The sequence below is a fragment of the Anarrhichthys ocellatus genome, unplaced genomic scaffold (genome assembly GCF_004355925.1).
Source record: "Anarrhichthys ocellatus isolate YVR2014 unplaced genomic scaffold, GSC_Weel_1.0 scaffold8, whole genome shotgun sequence".
Lineage (NCBI taxonomy): Eukaryota > Metazoa > Chordata > Actinopteri > Perciformes > Anarhichadidae > Anarrhichthys > Anarrhichthys ocellatus.
The window spans coordinates 1,722,349-1,744,458 of record NW_022280038.1 but is presented as its reverse complement, the minus strand read 5'-3'; the positions used below and the strand labels follow the sequence as shown (position 1 = coordinate 1,744,458).

At 42.9% G+C, this 22,110-nt stretch overlaps 3 protein-coding genes across 6 annotated transcripts in view; 1 reads left to right on the top strand and 2 right to left on the bottom strand.

The window, feature by feature from the left end:
- Positions 1–22: 22 nt before the first annotated feature.
- hdgfl3 (HDGF like 3) lies at positions 23–8,685 on the bottom strand. 2 transcript variants are annotated; one of them, XM_031848245.1, is made up of 6 exons: positions 8,327–8,685; positions 7,439–7,515; positions 6,800–6,938; positions 6,331–6,498; positions 3,643–3,780; positions 23–1,978 (listed from the first exon to the last, which is right to left on the bottom strand). In XM_031848245.1, exons 1-6 carry the CDS (start codon positions 8,408–8,410, stop codon positions 1,952–1,954), a joined length of 633 nt encoding a protein of 210 aa, XP_031704105.1. In that variant the 5' UTR covers positions 8,411–8,685; the 3' UTR covers positions 23–1,951. The 2 variants fall into 2 exon arrangements, with proteins under 2 accessions (XP_031704105.1, XP_031704106.1); XM_031848246.1 differs by having other exon boundaries at positions 3,643–3,777.
- A 1,717-nt stretch (positions 8,686–10,402) lies between these two features.
- Positions 10,403–19,797, bottom strand: lsm14ab (LSM14A mRNA processing body assembly factor b). The gene is made up of 10 exons (XM_031848701.1): positions 19,328–19,797; positions 18,445–18,608; positions 16,852–17,002; positions 15,871–16,065; positions 15,619–15,699; positions 15,022–15,210; positions 14,315–14,468; positions 13,981–14,007; positions 13,570–13,810; positions 10,403–12,407 (listed from the first exon to the last, which is right to left on the bottom strand). Exons 1-10 carry the CDS (start codon positions 19,449–19,451, stop codon positions 12,384–12,386), a joined length of 1,350 nt encoding a protein of 449 aa, XP_031704561.1. The 5' UTR covers positions 19,452–19,797; the 3' UTR covers positions 10,403–12,383.
- Positions 19,798–20,183: 386 nt separating this feature from the next.
- The window catches only part of LOC116384222 (transcription initiation factor TFIID subunit 4), an 80,530-nt gene continuing 78,603 nt past the window's right edge, over positions 20,184–22,110 (top strand). Inside the window, exon 1 of one of the 3 annotated variants that reach the window (XR_004212797.1) lies at positions 20,184–21,636. Coding sequence is in view for 2 of the 3 variants with exons in the window: in XM_031848698.1 (XP_031704558.1) it covers positions 20,271–21,636 (1,366 nt within the window). In the remaining variant the exon portion in view is untranslated. The remainder of the gene's footprint in view (positions 21,637–22,110) is intronic. The other 2 variants (XM_031848698.1, XM_031848699.1) reach the window with 2 other exon arrangements.

Genomic DNA, 22,110 nt, shown 5'->3' with positions numbered 1-22,110 from the left:
ATATATATATATATATATATATATATATATATATATGGAGGTCTTATCAAATGCATTTGTACACAGTGACAGGTGATCGTGAGTGATGCAATACAGATAGGTATACACGGGTATAAATACAGATGGGGCTATCTACACTATGAATGATTATGAAGGACACGGGCCAATCTAACCCACTGTTTCTTCTGGCCTAAATGTGACATGTACACGACTGTATTACATCATGTCACATGCACAGTAGAGATGCACTGATACTGTATTTCTATTGTAACGAAATTCACAAACTACTGTAAAATTACCTTCTGAACAAATATAACAAGTCACTTTTCAACACCAATTAAAGAGGCAGTAAGTAATCTACTTTAATGTTCTTTAGCGAGTGACGAATACTACTGGCCCTTTCACTTGAAAATAATTTCTTGACGAAATTGAACTGTCGTAGTTTTGTCACCACGTCTTAAAGTTACCTCATTATCTTAAAGGCAGAATGAGTAGGATTTGTCGGTTGCAGGTACGTAAACGCGCCAGTCAAAGTCGGCCCCTCCTCCCCGGCTCTACGATGCCAGAAGCCACGCCCACTGGCATGCAATTAGGATGATTTGCCAGTGGAAAAAACAAAGCCAACCCCAGATGCGCTCTCCTTTTGGAATAAGTTTTGTGCGCTTGGCATTTCGCCCTTGCTAAATATGCGTTTTTTGGGGGGTTTTTTGGCACAATGTCCGCCACTTTTGTAGTTTCTTCTTGGATGCGTGCTTACGATCTGGCACCCGGTCGCTACGTTTTTATAGATGTCAACGCCCAGAAACGTGCCAGACAAAGCAAAATAAGAAAATACAGGCAGAGGGGCTGGGTCTCTGCAGATACGGACACAGCCACACACTTCTAGTGGGGTGCAAAGTGACGATTGAAAGGGATCATTTTTATGTATAAGTCTACACATTTCTGTTTTTTCCGGACAATCCGACTCATTCGCCTTTAAACTCTGAGGGTCATTCTGTTTTCCATCATGTAAAATGTATTAGCCTAACCCTGAAGAAGTCGTGTTAGTTCACTAACCTTTTTCAATTATTGTCATATTGTGATTTTGCATTGCGACTTGGCAACGAGTACATATTGTTTTCCCTTCTGTATGAAATTGTCCATATAAAAAATTCCTATGAACATATTCCCGTCTGTTCCTACGGGACAATTTAGCCAGCAACTCCAATTGCTGATGCAGTTAATAGTTCCTCGTAAGCAGACCTTCAGATTTTTTCGGTAGAGCGTAATTAATTATGATAATCACAAATAAGTGTCCATGTACAACAAGAAATAGGCAACAGTTGACATTTTACCGCTATTTTTCCCAGTGAAGCAACAGATTTAGTTCTACTCTTGCAGTTATTAAAAGGGGGCAAAGGGACACCGCTTACCTATTGCTTCACAAATAAATGTCTTAACGGGTTATGAAAGGGTACACCTGTTATTTCAATGTATTATATATATTGGGCTATTGTAGCATGAGCCAAGTAGCGAAAAGCTCCATATAAACACAGCTAACATTATCACAACGCGTAATTGTTGCCATTAGACCACGATCAAAGTCAAGTCAAGTACTTAATGCCCCTTTAGATATCCTATACTTCACGTTTATTTCACAATATAAAACCTACAAGCATTCAGAGTCACTGGATGAAAGCGAAATACGAATCTTAACCTGTCTATTTTAGAGAGTTCAAGACACGACCCCTTGGCATTAAGTTTCAGCGCTTATACCCCGGCATCCGCACAATGACCACCACCATACCGGTATCATTATGGGTGCGTCTGTCATACAAAACACATACTGGAAGTCCGACGGAGAGGTGGAAGTGACGATGGCGGCCAGTGGATGGTGCTGATGAGAGATCATGTCGTTGATGTACCTTCCCAACATCTCAGCTACGGGGGAAGACTTCGTGCTTTTCTTCACTTAATGTTTTTCTATGAGCAGCTGGTTCTGGGGGACGCATCAATAAAGAAACACAGGTATTATAAGCATCGTTGTTAGTGACATTAAGTCAAACCACATGTTGACCGAAGTGCTTTGCATAAAAAGAACTGTAAACTGTGTTATTAGAAAGTACAACAGTGGCACAATAAGACATGTATAATTAGACAAAACCTGTTTTAAACCCACTGTTGTTATGTGACCGTGTTAGCTAACTTGCTTACTTAGGGTCTGTGTCCACATAGCGCCCTTTTCAACGTTTAATGTTTCTATGACAACAATATCTTGCCAACATTATCACCACCCGAACCACCGTTGTATAGTCTAGACTAGACTCGCTCCTTTGCGTTGTATTATCTATTTGGGCTACTATCTATTTCTGTTACACCGCTGTGAGCATCAATCGCAGAATGTCTGCTTTATACTTTGTATAGACGAGCTGGTCACCTCTCAAAATGACAGCCGCAACGTTACAGCAAGGTGACACAAGGCGCACGGTAATAAAAAGCACAATGCTAACCAGCAACATTGTCCGCCCGGCCGATCTACTCCCACAAATGGGCTTTTTGTGCCCAGTTTGGAGAAGCAGGAGTACCGAGCATAGCAGTGTACTGCTGTGGACGCTTACTCCATCTTTTTTATGTTTTTATGACTCATTTTAACAGAAAATCATTAGTCCCAGTAAAGAAAAACCTTTCGGCTTATTGTTAGCGAGTTGAACGCAGCCTTCAGAATTCTAATGGTGTCTGATGTGGGATGGTTGATTTTACTGATCCGACTCCATGCAGGGGTCCAACAAACTAATAATAACTAATACAATTATTATGGGCTGTAGCTACATTCAGTATGACACATTTTCAGAATATATTTGGGACAAACCAGACAGGCTGGTAAGAATAATCTAGGCGACGGCAATGGAATTAGTTGTTTGTGTGTGTGTGTGCAGATCCATGTGCACACAACAACTTAAATCGTAACTAAACAATAAAACATATACGCCTAAAATATGTGAATCATATGTTGTCCTAAACAGTCATATGGTCGCCAATCACTCCTTACAGAGGCTTTGTTTTCTCGTGTGGATTTGAGAAAGACCTGACCCTGATATCCAGATGCGACTGTGTCCTGTTGCAGTGCTCTGAAGCCAAAACAGCTGGAGCAAATTGAAGGGGGCAGAGTCACAAGCTAGCGCGCATATAGTATATATAGTCCTTATTGCGTCATTTTTGCAATCTTACTTCCGTTTCAGAGCTCAATGTGCGATCCCAATCCGTGAGCTCGCAAAAGCACGCCGAGATTGTTTTTTGAAATTGCTCTCACTGTCACAAGGGGTAGACAAAGGTCCGCATTTCAGGTTCAACCAATGGGTAGCGCGACTAGGATTGGCCTCCACCAAGAAGGACGAACGGTAGTTGAGACTTTGACTTAAAGCTCTAAACTTGAAAAACCTGATGAAAGAATTTAGTTGCCTTAGAACTGGAAGCGCAAAAAAATCAGCAATATTATGTCGTGTTCAGACAGAAAACTTCTTTGTATCTTTATCAAATCTCCGGGAAACCACGGAGTACATTTTTTTGAAAGTGGGAAACTTCAGGTCAAAGGACTTAGAAAGACGCTCAGACTGATTAATGAATGATTAGAGTAGTAAACATGCGGGCGTTTAACAATCCCACCTTACTGTCGATGGTATTTTGGATGATGTCGTTGTCGGGGTCTCCTCCCTCAGAGCCGCTCTTCTGGTCGTCATCTTTCCCATCCTTCTCCAGGTCGTCCTCTACGGATGAGATCCTCGACAGCTTGGAAGATTTCTGCTACAAACACACAGATCAGTGTCGGAATTGTCAGATAACGCATAAAATAAACATAAATCATGTTTTGTTTGTCCCTTTGATCAACCATCGATTCCCCCCCCCCCCATCTGTCTGTCTAACTTGACATGGTTTCATTAGCTCCAGAGTTTCAAATCGGAATATTTTGCTTTATGGTTTGTTTTTTTCAGACAGAATGTTTTGGTTTTACACAAGGAAAGGGTGAGGATGACGACTAACTGCTGAGCGCTATTTAACGTAACTGGTTTGAGTTGCTGGAGTGTAAACTTCTTCAAACCGCAGAGTGAACAGTGAGGCTGGTGTTACCCTCATAGAAATAGAACAGGAGTAGAGCGGACATTGAACTGTTTTCCTGCGGTCATTAGACCAGTGCAAAAGAAAATGTTGATTGTTGTTAGTTGCTGTGGCGAGAACACACGTCAGTGGGGTCGTTAAGTGTCGTCGCAGCTCGGCGGGAAGGAGGACGGCTAGCTAGTTAGCTTGTTCTCTGGAGCGCCGTGGAGTGAGGCCTGTTAAAACCCAACGCTGTTCAGCTCATTTTCTGTAACCAGTGTAGCATTAAAGCATGGCGGAATGAGCTAAATTGAATAATTTCACCATTTGATAATGTGTGTGTGTGTGCGTGGGTTTGAAAACAACTAAATATTGTTCCCGCCTCTCATCACCCAGATAAACAGAGATCACATTTAATCTTTTGTCAGCTGAGGAGATTCCAGTTCCTTTGTGTAACCACACACACACGCACGCACGCACACGCACAGTGTTTCAGTGATGTGACAGGACACACACACACACACACACAACAGAAAACCGATCCACAAGAGTGCCAAAATTCCTTCGGATGCACCACATGTGCTGTGCGTAATAGAGCCCAGTTGCTAGGCAACAGCGGTTGCTAAGTGAGGAGCAGGATGCATGTGACTTTTTCAACCTGCTTCCCTTTACAGCAGCAGTGATACAGTAACACACTGTGGCAGTGCTCTGCAGCGCTCCATCCCTACAAACCTCAAAGCTTTTCTTTTTTCAAAATAAAGGCAAGGTTCAACAAAAGAGACTGGCGTAATGAATACAGTGAGAACATCAGGAGCAGAGGTTGTTAAAAAAACATTTGGATGAGTGAAATGTGGAGGAATGCCTCACAGTGAAGCTACAGTGTCGTTTTCAGCAACAACAAAAAAACTAAGTAATCAGCCAGGCTGTCCTTCCTGGAAGAATCAAGCCCCTTTGCTGCCAATATTGTGTCCACGGACAGAAAAGTATCGCGGAATAATGGGACCATGACAGATATATATATCATAGGTTTGATATATATCCCTCTGGAAATATACACCAGATATATGTTGGAGGATAAGGCCAGACTTTTTTACTGCCAACATATCCCATGCAAAGAACAACATTACTCAAACAGGAGGAAATAATGCATTTACTGGAGACCAGATCTAGATGCCAGCATCAACCTGTTTGTACAGAGACACCGTATACGGCTCTGGTAGCGGCAGCAACCTGTCAATCACAGTAAGCCCGCCCTAAAGCATACTCTGCTTTATGGTCTATTTGACTCTAAATGGATCATCGTTTACTAAATGAACATTATGTTGTATTGAAGAAGACTTGAAACTAGAGATTGAGACCATAAACTCATGTTTACAGTGTTTACTGAGGTAATAAAACAAGTGAGAAGTAGAGTCATTTTCTCATAGACTTCTATACAATCTGACTTTTTTTGGTAACCAAAGGAGTCGCCCCCTGATGGCCATTAGAGAGAATGAATTAGTATTAAGAAGGAGCTTGCCGCCTGGTTCAAACAATCAAAATCTCCAAATACTGTAACTACGTCCTCAACTTCACATGTCGATGATATGCAATAGGAGTATCTGAGGATTGATTTATTTTGGGAGCGCCCAGGGCTTAAGGGTGTCCCGCTGTCCGGGAAATGACGAGGCGAAATAAAAAAAAGAATTCTGGGATGTTCACAGGACGTATGGTCGGCCGAACCTAAACGACCCACTTGTTTGAGCTTGTTTCTAACACTTGTCTTTTCAATGTGACTTTTGCGATCGGATGCACCAGATCGGAGCTCAACTATGTCCACACCCGACACTGACCGGATAGTGATGGTATATATCGTGGTCAAAGGAGCGGCTGCAAAATACATTTTATTTCCGGCAAATTCCCCCCCCAGTTATTTTCTCATTTCAAAAGCTTTTATTTTGAATGAGCAAAATCGGGTAATATAGTGTTTACATCTAGCTTTAAAACGACTCAGACAGCGGGTCTCAGTCGTATATATCGGCCAAAAGAATTCACGATTGCAATATTATCGCAATATCCATAAAAATATGTGAAAATAATAATGCTATCCGTCAACTAACTGCCACAAATGACACAGATCGGATGACCTCCGTCTCTACCGTTCATGCCATATCTCAGTCAAACAAACATGACATGAAAGATTGTCTCTAAATTCATGGAATCCAGTGTGATCCGTCCTCGCTCCTGTGTTAGTATGTTACACCAGCTGAGGTGAGGTACCTTGGATGTGGCCGTCTTTTTCCGTTTGGATCCGGTCTTCCCTCCCTTCAGCTTTTCCTTGTTGTCTTCGTCCTCAACAGAGTCACCCTCCTCGCCCTCGCTGCTGCCGTCGGCGGCGGCGGCGTTCCCCCCCTCCTCTGTCTCCAACGAACTCTGTTGCTGGATGGCCTGTGTGTGCGAAAGATGCCCACCGATCGTAAAACTAGAAGCAGAAATGGCTGGTTCCACAGACAACTGACGCTTCAAACGTACAAATGTGAGACTGCAAGTTAAGACAAAATGAATGCATCTTTCTTTTCTTTCTGCTGTCGACAGCCCTTTCATTTGTGTCTTCCACTTTCGGCGAGGCAACAATGTGGCTTTGTCGAGGATCAAACCTGTCTGGCATCTCTGACCCCCCCCTCCCTCCTTCATGTTTTCTCCCACTGTCTTCTCTCTAGACCACAGACACAATAGAGTGCCGGCTGACCTGATAGCCTGTGAACTTGACTCCGGGGTTGTTCTCGATCTCCCACAGGCCCTCGTTGAAGCCTTTCCTCTTATTGGACTTGCCAAATTTGTCTTTATACTCCTTGTAAGGCAGAAGATCCTTCGGGCCCAGGAATGCACTAAAGAAGGGTGACGGGACAGCTGTTACTTTTACTACGACAGTCTGGAAAACCACAGTGTGTCACGAATTAAACTTCGGCATCGTCATGCATAAAAGTTTACTAATTTAAAGATATCCAATTTTACAGAAACATGTAAGCTGCTGAGCAATTTCAAACCTCAACACCACGAGCATTAACCTGTAATAAGGATATACAACTATTCTATTCACAGTAAAGAATGAACTGTCACACTTAAAACATGTTGATGTTCCCTAAATTTAGGGTACTGAAAAAATACTTTAAAGTTATTGCCTTGGCAGGGATATCCATGTTTTTCCAACAGTACGAGCCCCACAAAGCTGTGGCAGCGATGTCAAAATCTATTAAGATTCCCAATTTGGTGCAACTGCATTACAACTCCTTAACATTCATACAAATCTGAGTGCGGGCAGCTGCTATCCTTTAAATATCTATACACATGAGAGGAATGCTGCACATCCTGGGGGGGGGGGGGCTACGTTTCATGGGTCCCAAAGAAGAAGATGGGGTACTTGTTGGCGGGCGGTTTGACAGCTCCTTCTGGAAGCTCATCAATCTGAAAGACAGGGAGAGAGAAGCTGTTACATTATTTATTTATTTTTATATATACTCCTTTTTTAGATGCCCAGTCATCTGTTAATGTCTACCACGGTACCTTAAATTATATACACTGCTAGGAGGATTACTATGGGCTTATGTCCTGATCCCATATACAATATAACGTCAGTCAGACCTGTGGTATAGTGGTAGAAAGATGCTCCAAGTAATTTGTTTCACGATGATTACAAATGGAGCCCGGCTGCCTGCTGCACTGTGGGAATCCAACTCATGACATGGTAACCCATGTGCGCCATTGAATTAGAGGCCACGCACTGTCTGCCGTTAGGCGGCTACAGTGTGTTTCATACACGGCTTCATGCACAGCATATGAGACGGTGCATCGATGGTCGTGTTGGAGCTGGGGGGCCGCGGTTTACCTGAGGTCAGCTACGGGCTTATTTATGTATTGGGTGACGGCTAAATGCAAACGTTAAATGAACACAAAAAAAAAACACATGTTGAACGAATGAGTGGAAATGAATAACGCGGTGGAAAGAACATGCGTTCCAACTCAAACAAGAGCAGTAAGGAGCGGGAAGCGTATTGAGTATGTGGAGCTCAATAAATGTACGTGTATTCATTATTTTCAAATGTAAAAAAGAAAAAGGCTTTTAGTAGACGATTTGGTAACAGAACTAAGCAGACTAAATGTGGCTGTGAAGTCACCGTAGCAGCCCTCTCCCAGCACCCCCAGAGAAGCAGCGACTGTTTTGTGTAAATCAACCCCGCCTCCCTCTGCTCCCAGCCCGGCCGCATCCTCGACTCACCCTCGCCGGCCAGTGCGGGTATCCCTTCATCTTAGCGAAAACCAAATCTCCTGCCTTGTATTCCCGCGGCCGTGGTCGAGCCATGTCGCCGGATATAAAAAAAAAACAGTCTGATGTGACTTTGTAATCCTGTGCAGTTTCTCCCGGGGGCCCTCAACGCAGGGCTAAATTATCGACCATCAATGTTTTTAAATCAAGACCGCAGTTTACACGGAAATAAATAATTAAAAAAAGAAAACCGCGGAAACCGGGCCCCGCGAGAGGGCTATCGTCTTACGACCGAATTCAGGTGTAAACGTAACCGAGAATGGCCTAAGTTGGAGTAAGGCACCTGTGAGAAACGCAAAGTCTGTCAGAATAGGACGAGTCAAGCTTCCGGTCAACGAAATAAAAGCCACGCTTGACACACGTGTCTTTAATATTTAGACTTTTACGCTTACAAATTATGTCTGCAACGTGTTTATTTTTTTAAACCAAGAATGAGAAGATACACAAGTGTTGTCGCTCCTTCACCTTGTAAAAAAGCAACATCATACATCACCAACACTTGAGTGTATTACAGATGATGAAAGTTGCCAGAATATTACCTACAAAGTGATGCAACACATGCTAATGATAAAATAACACCTGTTTCACTGCCCGCCTAGACTACTCCAAAATCACGTGACTCCGGTTTAAATTGAACTCCATTTACTTGGTCATCCCACAGTTTCATGACAGTTTGCGTCCACTTGGTGGAAGCATCTCCCAAGTGATGTCAGCTAGATGAAGTACCGATCCTCTGCTGCAGATAAGTGGCAGTTTATACCAATCCAACTTGTTACTTCAGCTGCTATTCATATGAGAGACAAGTCAAAGAAGATACAAATGTAACAACAAATTCACAAAGTCTGCCACAAAAGATGAGACAAAGAAGATGTATTTTTGTAAATACATTAAAAGATACATATATATATATATATGTATATTTTAATGTATACGTACAAAAATAAAACAGCCCACCATATTATATACAGTATATATGGTGGGCTGTTTTCCACTTGCATGAGGGAATATGAGATTCATTCACAGCATGATCAGATTAATAAGGGATCGGCTGCTTTAACATAATACCACTAAATGATGAGATAATGTTGGGCAGCAGGACCGACCACAGCCAGATGTAGAGCAAATTCGGGAGTCAGTAAGAGATGAGATCATTGCGAGACTTACACTCGAGCGGTTTATTTGACAAAGAAAAAGCTGCAGTACACTTGTACATCCTTTTTGTTTTATTAGCTTTCTTTGTGAGCGTGTGTAAGTTGCATATGCGTATGTCTCAAGCTTAATGCTACCTAAGAGAGGGAGTTATGCTGCACTCAGGTTTCTACTAGGCCGGGCGTAACAGCGCACAGTAGAGGGTCACCACCATGAGGAAGTTAAGAACCACACATCCAATCTCATGCTTGTCTATCTTGCCATGCGGTTCTACTTGTTTCCTGTAGCTGTTCTCCTAGTGCCCCAAGAGCCTCATTTGTGTAACTAATGAACCACTGCTGGTTATAATAGATATAATTGATCCAATCAACATTTTTGTTTTGTGGCATCCAATGAAATATGGATTTGAGGCCTGCCTTTACATTTCTAGCTTTAAACTCTTCAGGAATTCACGTGGGTTGCACCGTAGCATCTAAATATACTCAACATTATTGCTTCCTTATTTATATTAAATAAATTAAAATGATCAGATGCATTTGTTTCTATTATTTTGGTCCGATTCAGTTATTTGAAGTAAATGGTCCCAAATACACTTTTTAAAAATTGCAATCATATTCTATTCTGAGATTGAGACACTAAAGGATAATGTGGGTACATGAGTAAAATAGTGTGTTTTGAAGAACTGTAGGATGTTGCATTTGTTACATTTAAAGCAGTATCTTCTCATCCCGCTGAAGGCCAGTGTGTGATCGCACAATTTACAATTTCTATCCACATTAAAAACAGGCAATTTTAACAACTTTTCCAATAAACAAATACGAGCGATTATTTGAAGGGAGACTTTTAGATAGGCAGTGCGCAAAAACACAGAGACACGGATATTGTACAACTCTTTATTTTACTTAAAAACTCAATTTTGCTGCTATTCTCATGAAAACAGATCCTGGTTTACAATTCCAGAGACTGGAAGAAGTAACATACGAAAACATCTCCATTTGCAATAGTCCAGTAATACTTTTTTTTGTCAAATTTAATCTCGCTTGTTATTGCGAGGAAAAAAAAAAAAAGCCAGTGTGAAGTGATGATTTCTACGGCTTATCATGCAGTGATCGGCCGCCTGTGCAATATCCAGCTTCACCCGGGCCTCTTCGTTTTAAAACAGCCGCAGCTACCGAGAAACATCCAGTCTCGCCGTGCTATCAAAACCTTTGTCGACTTTTAAGTTAAAGGGAGAGCTGTAAAAAAGAAAAAAAGTCATCACTCTGAAGGCACTCCCTAAAGTACTAACAAATCAGAGCAAAAACCATCACACTGGCACCACATCCAGGTCATGTCCCTTTGTTCACAACTCTGTGTAGAAAAACAAAAACACTCCAGAGAACAATTCCATTGACAACAATGCAACAGGAGGAGCTACAAACAAGCCAGAGGGCAGAATTTTTGAACATATGTTTTGAGACATTTAACCATATACAAGATTTCCCATTTTCAGTAAACACTGCAAGCACAGTTTTGCAGTGGGGAAAAAAAAACAAACAAATAATGCAGATGATAACTGTAAGACAATTAAAAAGGATGCCGATTAGGGTTGGGTGATACGTTTGAAATTCTCCAACTGGCCACCGTCAGTCCAACAACGGGCACTATATCCACTCAGGTGCGTGCGATGCCGTCTCTCTCTCTCTCTCCTTGGAGGCAGGCCATTCAATTGTCAAAACGACAATTTAGTCCAATCGCCCAACCCTAATGGCGATAACTAAATAAATGAACATGCCTTAACAGGTGGCTCAGTAGGTTTTGGACACAGGAAGGCAGATTTAACAGGTACGTCATAGGCTGGCAATTATTTTATCTCGACCAAATGCTTGCATATACTTTTTGGCAAAATAGCGGGGCATTTCTTCTTCTTCTTCCTTTTGGATTATCCAAATTGGACTTGTTCAAAGTCATTCTGACTGCAGGTTTAAACTGGATACACTGAAGGCTTTCCTTTCCTAAGAACTTCTAAAGGCATTAATAGTAACGGACACAAATCATTGGAATGCTCTTTGTTTAATCAACTATGTAAAAAAAGAAAAAGAAAAAAAAAGAAAAACAGACCCGGTCAACAAAAACATTCTTCTAAAGCTAATGCTGTAAACCCCAAATAGCAATCAGATGGCCGGCTCCTATTGGTTGCCTGCAACAGTATGATCTACGCAATTCTAAATACTGAAAGACCTTTTCTAAAAACTAAAAGTGAGTTTGTCTGGTGAGGGGGGGGCAGTAAGTAGAAGATGATTGAGAATGAATGATGTCCAGAAAAAAAACAAAAAAAAGGAAATAAACCATTTCCTGCATTCTGGGTAAAAATACTGAACACGTGGCAACCAGACTAAGTCTGAGCAGAGGAATATATGGTGCAACCGGCAATGCACTGAATTTTGGTGGCGCCACACATGGTGAGATTAAAAACAAAACGATCACATGACCTGCGAGCCTCTCACAGTATCGGTGGGCGTTTCTGCGTTCTTCAATATCAAACATCTTCAGTAAGAAATGAACTGGATCGATGCAAAAATACAGATCGCTCCCACCTAAGGTATTTACACTTGTTCTCGTCCATCTGGTGGCTGTTTTTTATCAAACAACATGTCTGGGCCAAAACAAAAACAACAAATAAAAAAGCCTAATTCTCAAAAGTGGAGAAAAGGGAGCTGCACTCTCACCCACCCCCCCGATGTAAAGCAGTCAGCCCCGCTGCTGGTGACTGAGAAGATGTCGTCATTCTGTCTGTCAAATGTTGAGACCAAAGAATTTCTTCAACGGGAATCATTTCACGATGAGGGCTTGGATTGTTGGAGGAGCCGTCGCTGCAGCACTATGCAGCCACCTTGTTGTCCTTCTGGAAAGAAACAGCAGCCGTACATTTACTTTGCTGTAAAAAATGCATGTTATATTTAAATATAGTATATAAGGCTTTGTAATGTAATAATCAGAGAATAATGTAAGAAAACCGAGTGCATAGTTCAGTGCATTTTCATGAGAAAATGACAATTCATTAATAAGCTGGTTATCAATATAATGACATGTACACTATGTTACGAACGTTTGATATCATCACATCTTCTTTGGGGCTCATACAGGCGATAAAAATGATGTACGCTTACTCTGGACAAAAACAAAACAACTCATTTCTTGCCAAAATGCCTCAGAGAACTGAAAGCTGCACTTCAGTCCGACTTTTGCATTTAACAATTTTTAGAAGTGTTCTACATTGTAGTTATAAAGTTCAGTGAATTATATCAAATAATGAAATTTGTCAAACCGTTAGTAATTGGACAAAGTACAATTATAATTCCTCCCAAAATCTGACCAGAAGAGATATGAATAAATATCATCGAGTAGCTGCATGTCAAGCAACCGTCATGTTTGCAAGATACAAAGATAAATAGGCTGAAAACTGGAAAGATCTTTAAGTATCTTTAACTATTTTAAAGTTAAGTAGCCTACTTTCCATTAAAGTGGCTTATGTAAAAAACCTCTCAACATACCTCTCATGATCTGAGGCACAAACGTGAAATGCATGACAAGTGAACGGAGCCATCTAGTGGCCAAAGTGAGACAGTTCGGTAGACTGAACCAATGTGGTTTTGCTGCTTGAATCAACATTAAACATATCTGGAATAATGACGTATAAACTGAAGTTCCTCATTTGTTCAGGTCACTGGATTTCTTGTAGTTCTGAATTTTGACAAGCATTTAAAAGAGGCTTCGTCAATTTGAAACAGATTTATAAAAATGTCCTCCAGACAAAGTCCAGTGGCTTTAAATTAAGGAGCCTACTTGTATCATGTAAAACCAGAAGGGTTCCTATGTTTCTGCTTAGTTTATAATGTCAGAATTTCTCAAAATAACTCAAGGTATTATATTACGCACAAAACTCTTATGACATTACGCACTCATGTTTTTCTTACATTATGTTTCTAATTATTACATTTATGAAATGCTACACCTATTTAATGATACTTTAATGATCTCCGAGGTCATGAAGCTGTTGGATTTACCCTATATTCAAAATCAGAGAAATCCCGGCCTCCTCTGCCACCTCTGAATCCGCCTCTGAAACCGGGCGGAGGACCTCGGGGCGGGGCGAAGGAGCCTCTGCTCAGCGGCCGCCCTCTGCCTCCGCGGGGCCCCATGAAGCCCCGGCCGCGGAAACCTCCTCTTCCTCGATTGTGCCTCAGGGGGATGCCAAATGTCTCGGAGTTCATCCGTCTCTCTTCTGCCCAGGTTGTCCTTCGCTCCCTGACAACACAAAAGGGTTTTTAAGTGTACTAAAGTAGTAGTACATACATGTAGTACGAGTACATTGTTTAGTTTCATAATTTCGTGTTTTATCCGTGTAACAAATGCTACCTAACCCATTCACCTGAGGAGCCTCCCTCAACACAGACTAAAATAAATAAGTGACTTACCGTGAAAATCCTCTGTCACCCCCTTTGCTGAAAGAGATGAGATAAAAAAAAAAAAAAAAAAAAAAAAGGTTTTTAGTGTATTAATAGAGTTCCATTCCCATGTTGAAATAAATGCATCAAGGCTTATGTGCATTTCATAAACATGAAATACTGATTTTGGAGAAGAAAAAATAAAAGTTCACTTCCACGTTCATACGATTATGCGTTTCTATTAGAAAAAGTTCACAAGCTTCAAAGTTAAAAACTCTTCATTCTTATTTTGTCTGAATAGTCCTAAATTCACACTGTCCTAGAACTGAATCACAATTTCACAACAGCGGACATATTGAGGTACCTCAAATCATCAGCGGACAGGTTATCAAAGAAGGACTTGGTCTTGTCATAGTAGGTGCTGTTGGCAGCCTCCTCCTCCTCGTTGGCCCCCTCGTTGGCTGGATGTTCGGACTCTGCAGGTTCTTCTCCATTCACTGCCTTTTCAGTCTTGTCATCTGTGGTTGGAAGACATTTAGACTGAGTGACCCAGTAACAACAAAGTAGGCTGGGAAAAGACCAGAAAACGATGCTGGGATTTCTATTGCAGTGGCTGTTACAATGAAGGTACCATCTTCAGTACATTTCTATCTCAGCACGGTATCACAAGCAATTTACTTCTACTATAGATTTGCTTTTGGGAGCAAAAACTGTTGTTTTTGTGGGTTTTCACTAGCACAAAAGGTGATAGGACAAAATATATTCAAACCATTTTGTGCTCTAAAAATACCAATATAAGTCATGTAAGGCTTTTTTGAAGTGATGATTCCCTCCCACGCTTTGGAGGATACGCACCATCTCAACAAGTACATCTCCGTTTTACACCATAAAGCCAATAGAATTGATAAAAATTAAATGCAGTGTCTGATTTTTAACTTGTAGCTGGTGTCAGTGTCTTATGTGAAAATGTCAACCTGGGCTGAAAAAACATTTTCTCCCCTTTGAGTTTTGTCAAGTTTGCCCCATCGGACTGTGTGTGTGTGTGTGTGTGTGTGTGTGTGTAAGCCGTGCCTTTCAGTTTCAGCTTGTTCTGGAGCTCTTTGTCGATCTCGTCTTTGTTGAACTGGGCGTTGGCCGTCTCAAAGTCAAAGTCTTCTTCGAACGTCATGGCGCCGTCCCGGCGCAGGTTGACTTTACCTCGGCTGCGGTTTCCTCGTCCGCGGCCACGGCGATTGGGCTGAGCACCAGCTGACAAATGACCTAAATATAAAAAAATGAAATACGGAAACAGTCAAACAAGCGACACCTGGGCCTGCTGTGCAGTCAAATGTATTGGGACAGTGTTACAACTAGCTTTATACTCCAGCACAATATAATGAAAAAGGAGCCATGTCTAAGATTTAACGGTGCTGCATACGAGACTGGGAGCATTTCTATTGGCCCTCAACGGTTCTCAACGCGGCGACAGCTGAGCCGACAGCTGAGCCGGCAGCTCGCAGCGAACGGCGCCAACATAAAACATTCACCACGTGAACCATCAAGACACCTTTTCAGGGGGAAAACAAATGACTACCTCACTGACTTCCACTAATACAGCTAATGAAAACAAATATTTTGGTGGCTGTACGAGTCTTATCGGGTATTAAGTTATGGTGCAAAACTACTTACCGGTGTGACGCTTGTTGGGATCTCGGTTTTCAAGAGCGCCGTGTTCATGATCTGGCCGTGACACCAACTGGACCTCAGGAGCTGAACAGAAAAAGACACCATCTTAAACTCAAGGTGAAGTGGTACAGCTCTAACAAAGCGGGCAACTTGATTAAAATATACACTTGAAGGCAACTTCAGACATTTGCAAAGATTCAGCAAACTTTTATCACTGTGGACTTTAACCACGCAAAGTCCTGGAGGAGTCTTTACCCTTTCTCTGCTCCAGGAGGTCGGGGGGCCTCTGGCTGCCGGAGGGGATGCCGGGGGGTCTGGGAGCCGCTGCCCCCGACTGACTCCTTGGTCCCACGGGGGCAGGTGGTACCGGGGCAGCTGATGGCGGGGCCTTCACCCCCTGCTCCAGGGTGGGACGTTTGGTGATAGAGTCCAGCTGGGGACTGATGCACCCTGCAGAAAATACCAAAGTCAAATCCAAACGATACGATTGTCTTTAAACGCAGCGTACTTCATCTTGCACCCCATTAATACACCCCATTAATGTAACTCCGACCAGGAAGGTTCTTCCATAATATTGCCACTCGACGACACAGACATCTAATTTTTAATAACTCCAATGGTAACTCAATGCATTTCCAAAGCAATTTATGCTTTGGAATGGTAATAAACCCCAGCAATAAATGTCTCCCCCTTTGAGCACTTTAAGATGCCCTGGACTCAGTGTATTAGAAACGTGATGCCTAATAGTCTCCGCTAAATCCAGTTCAATGCATAATGGGCTTCAGGTGCACAGCAGGAAGCTCAAAAGACGACATGCAGCTGTGCTCGGTTAGAATTAGCAGGAAACAGCTGTTGCAAGAGACACAAGATGCTTTGCTTACAAGGCTCGTTTGAAAAGCGGTCAATCGTTTGAGTCGTCATCAGAAAGGGTTTAGACAAAAACAAAAAAAACTCAAAGTGCTCTGAACACAGAGATGGAGCTGGGCAATATAGGCTCAATTTAATTACATTATTTTGAAGACGATATTTGTGCACCAATTGATTCATGCAAGCATTAACATCTTATACGTCATGTTAAATACACTGTTGTTTGTGATGAGCTACGTCTTGCTATAACCATAATTAATCCTATCATCATGTGGGAACGGGAACCATTCTCACAGCTCTGCTTCGTGGTGCATCCTGTGCATCCATACAGTGACCAGACACGCATCCGGAACGAGAACTACTCCTTACCTCTGGCTCCGGCAGAACCGAACTGCTGAGCTGCAAGGGGCGTGACTCCAAACTGGCTGTATGGCGGGACGGGGGCCTTGCTGAGCGCAGCATAGGACCCCGCCGACTGGAATGACGATCCCGCTGAAGCATTGCTGGATCCAAGTGACGACTAGAGAAACACATTACACCATCAACTGACAACGCCGACTGTCAGGAAACAGCACAGTCACATAAATTCACATCAGGTACACAATGAATAACACCATTTCATGTTAATTACCCAGATTTAATTTCTAATTTTAAATACATTATAGTTAATTAGTGGATTTCTATTTTGTATTAAATCTGCAGTAGCCTTACTAGTAAATAATATTGTAAAATACATGTAGAGAATTAAAAAATTATAATATTTCCCTCTGAGAAGATGTAGAGTTGAAGTAAAAAGTTACATAAAACCAAAATACTCAAGTCAACTGCAAGTACCTAAAAATGTTTACTTAAGTACAATCCTAACTTACTTACTGGTGTACTTAGTTACATTACACCACTGCTAGAGCCCAGAATTGTTAACCTGAGTACAAAGGTTTTCATAGATCTAGCTAGTTCATTTTGCTCTCAAGAGTGCACAAGATTGATGGATTTAACTGGGAAAGACACATTTTTCTTCTGGGGGAGCAGACTCCGGACCCACTAAAGTGGGATGACTTAATCCGTCATCATCCATAAGAAATGAATATGCCACTGTAGTTCTGAAACACACAACTGCTTTAAAGACTTGTGACCATCACTATCGCAGTGGCACATCCTGCACAAGGCTACTATACACACTTTCTACTGCTTTTCATCCATTTCATTTAAAAAAAAAAAAAAAAAAAAAGCTGGTGCATTCAGTGAGCCTCAATGACAAGACAGTTTATGATTATTGACGCCATGAAAACAGACACGGATAAGATAAAAGAGTCAGGTGCAAATGGAGAGGCATTTCATTTAACACATTTTGACACATGGAGCTGGAGGTGTTATTCTAACCACATTACGGTACAATGTTGGTCTCAGCAAAAGTCCAACTTCTCTGTATAATCAAGTGTTGAAGTCCTCGGTGTCTATGCCATTTTTTCTATTTCTATTTCTTTGGAACAACAGAATCAAGGCTCAGTTGTCGAACTTTGTTCAAAATGTTATTAGTGCAAAGTCAAATTAACTTTAAATTCAATTTATTTAATATTTAAATTTCTACGTATTTTTGTTTCATCGTAACCCGAGGAGCACAGGTGTAATCAATAACACTCATCAATGATGGCTGAATTATATTTAGGCGAGCCAGTTTCACAGCCCTGGCCCGCTGGTTGACCGAGAGACTTTAATGGGATGTAGCAGTAATTAATGGTATTAGATACACCTGTGCCTTTCCCTGCTGTGATGAGTCAAAATGTGCCATGTAAAAGGTTTTTTTTTTGTCCTCACAGTGTGGCATCTTTATTACTTGACAATCCTTCTAATAACAGAAAATACAGGAAAGAAATTAGCTTAAAAAATATCCTTAAAAGGTTTCCAATGACTTGTAAAAAAATATACAGATTGCCATTTTAAAGTACATATAAATGAACCTACTTGGACTATAGCAGGGTCCTGAGGCAGGGAGCTAGTGGCTTTGGGTGGCTCACACACTGTAAGGTCCTTTATATCGCTGCCTCTGAAGATGATGTACTCAAACACCTCCTCCCGAGGTGGAACAGGCCTGTCAGTGGGCCGGTCCTCAGTGCCGAAAGAGCGAACTGTTGGGAAAATTCACAGGGTTATTCAAATTAATTAAAACTATTTTATCTTTTTTTATTTTATTGAGGCCTAGTAGATTTCTTACACTGGGCATTAAGTCCACATTTAAGAAGTGATACAGTATAATTTTTAACACTATGAATAGAGATGCATCATTTTATTGTTAAACTGTATGATTTTTTCATATATTCTTCTTGGACAATATATTAAATAGGCATCCAACAATACAATGCAATAACTACCTGTTACTTTTTGAATAATATAATATTACTTTTCTTAGCAAATAAACAGGGAATCCGTCATGTTTGAATGGTGAAGCACGTCGTGGTGGATTAACATGTGCCGTTGTAAAGTCATACAAATTCACTTGACACACGCTCAGATTCAAGACTTAAAATATAACTAAGCTACCGTTATCAACCAGTGATTAAAGCTTTAGTAAGAGAGTATGATAGCAACAAGGCTAACTTTCTATTACACGGTATGCCACTCGGTACTCTGCAATAGCGGACACATATTTAACGGTAACCCCAAACACAAGGTAAACAAAGGAGCGTTAACTGCAGCGCCACTTAGCTGTTAGTTGGCTACAAAGCTAACGTTAGCTAACGTAGCGAACTGCGCTGAAATCAGTGACAGGTTTCCATCGTTCGACACGTGTAAGCTCTGATAGAGACAGGTTGAGTGCTGTAGTCCAGCCCGTTGTTACGTGACTTACCTTTAGCAAGAGCTACGGTCGAGTTTTCAGTATCAATGGTGTACAAAATTCCTTCATAGCGAATCTCGGCCTTGGAGATTAGGCTAATTTTGCTGCCGATGTACGGCGTCCCTCCTCCGCTCATGTTGGCCCTCTGCTGTTAATGACGCACGAATTTACACGGAATTAATAACTGTCAAACGAGAAGTCAGCCGTGTTACTTTCAGAGCCGTAGTTCTGAGACTACATTACACAGATTGATAAGTAACGCCGTGAGTAAGCCTCGCTCGTTTCAGGACTGACTTCTACCACAACATGGCCGTTTACGTTTTCCTTCGCCCGCCGCTAAGGATGTTGGGAGACGGGCTGCGTCTCATTTCTCTAAAGCTACCTCCTCTTCCTTCCACTCCTACCCTTTCCTCGTCAATGTTAAAGAGTGATTTGACGACAAACAAGGGGAACTCAGTCATACCAAGACCGCACGTGCAGTTTTGGTCACATTTACGATTATTTTCTGAGCGAAGAAAATTAGTAAATTAATCCTAGGGTGCTTGACAAAGGTTTGAGATCCAGCCATTCTATCATATCGCGATATTATACGGGACGGCCTCTGGCCACCCTGCCCCCATTATTGCCCGATAACACAATTTTAGATGCGTAAAATGTACATATACCGCATAATTTGTTTTTGACACACCATATTTCATAAACCCTGAAACTAGCGAGAGGCGCAGAGAGTATTCCACGGGTGCAAAGTGCCCTAGCTTGGGAACGTTATGTAACACTATTGCAACACCTCTTCAAAATAGTTCATTAAATTAGACTCGAAGAAAAATCATGAAAAATACAACTAGGATGCCCCCCTCAGCTAATGACGTCAGATTCATTCCCACAATGCCTAGTAACACGCAGGCGCACTGTAAAAGAAAAAAAAAAAAAATAAGACAGCTATCTGTGATCAGAGATGGCGGGCGCCTCCGACCCCCTGGAAGATATGCTGTTTTCAGAGGTGGACGAAAAAGCTGTGAGCGACCTAGTGGGCTCACTGGAGTCACAGCTCGCTGGCCAAAGCAACCTAGCAGGCAAAACAGACGAGAACGGAGGCGCTGGCTCGGTGGCCCACGCTAACCATCACTTAGGAAAAACGCTACCAGCTCCAGTGGGCACAACAACACTAGAACAACAACAACAAGGACGGCGTAATAAACCCGAGATGCTCCCCGAGATCAACTCAAAAGACGCTAGCCCGTATACAACTGTCACGTCTCCTTCTCCGGACTCTAAGCCTTTCTTTGGCGAGCCGTCGGTCGCTTCGGCTGCCTGCGCGAACGCCACCAGCACCAGCGGCTCGCTATCACATGGAGCATCCATCACAACATTGACTGCACCTTGCGTGTCAACTTTGGCGTCCGCGCCGGCCAGCATCAGCACCACATCCAGCCGGGGGTCTAAGGGCAGCCCGGGCTCGTGTGGGACGTCGGTGGAAGAAGCTAACCCGCCGAGGAAACGCATAAGCGCGCCGCGGAGGAGCGCCTCGGCTCGGATAAAGAGTTTGAACGGTGCGGCGGTAACGACGAGGAGAAACAGCAACTGCACGGCGGCGGCTGAGAACGTGAGCTCCGTGGATACCGGCGCGTCGCCGCCGGACTCCGCTCAACCGGCGACGTCCTCTATCAACACTTCGACTTTCACCCTAACGAACGCCAACCTCCACGCGGGTCAGTCGGCTATAGCTCTGGACCGGGGGACTCCCACCATTGCGTTGCACAGACTCCCGAGTCACATTGTAGCGAGCATAGCCCAGAACGGCAGCGGGACCAGTGTTTCGGCCTTGGTCCAGCAGGGCGCTCGCGTAGGACCCACCACCACCACCTCACCCTCGGCTTCACAGGGGAACCACAGCACCGGGGCTTCCAAAACAGACGATTGTCAGTCCAACATTGTAATGTCAAGCCAGTCTGGTAGTGTCAACTCTGTAATAAACACTGTCCCCACTGTCAGGCCAACGACAACCACAGCAGCAGCAGCGGCGGCCACAACGGTGACCCAGCCTTCGAGCTCCGCCACGGCCGCTGCTTGTGTCGCAGCAGCAGGTGCGGCGGCGAGTTCCGCGTGTGGAAGCGGTCTGACCACGTCGGTGACGACCGCTGTCAGCGTGGTCAGGCCCACGCTGCCCTCCGCAACGCCCGCCGCGGCCACCGCCGCGCAGACTCAACCCCGTCCTGGACTTCCAGCAGCACCTCAGAGGATGGTGGCCCCCCAGCTGATCGTCAGACCACCTCAGCAGCAGACGACCATCCAGCTGCCCCCAGGGTTCACCATCCCACCGGGTAAGGTTTGCAGGATGGGGGGGGGGGGGCAGCACACCTGTGTTAAAGTAACCTTACCTGAGGCTCATTGGTGTGTGTGTGTGTGTGTGTGTGTGTGTGTGTGTGAGAGTGTGTGAGAGACACCCTGTTCTCATGTTTGTCAATGTGTTGGGGAAGCTTTCTAAGTTGTTCTGTGTGTGCTATAAGGTGGTGCCAGTTCCTAAGATAAAAACATGCTGTATTCCTATCTATTCCTATAGGGGGGGGGGGGGTTGAACACTTTTCCCAGCTCGGTTGTGATATCGCAAAGGAACCATGAGAAATAAGAGAAAACTTGCACAAAGTTTGCATTGAAACTGTCCGATTTAATGTATATCTGCACTTTTTTTTTTGATAATTTAGCTAATGCTTAAGTCTTTAACTCAAACTTAATTAACAGTAATGCGTTTCCCCCCCCCGAGGCTAATGATGATTTTAGGAGGTCACTGTGAGGAG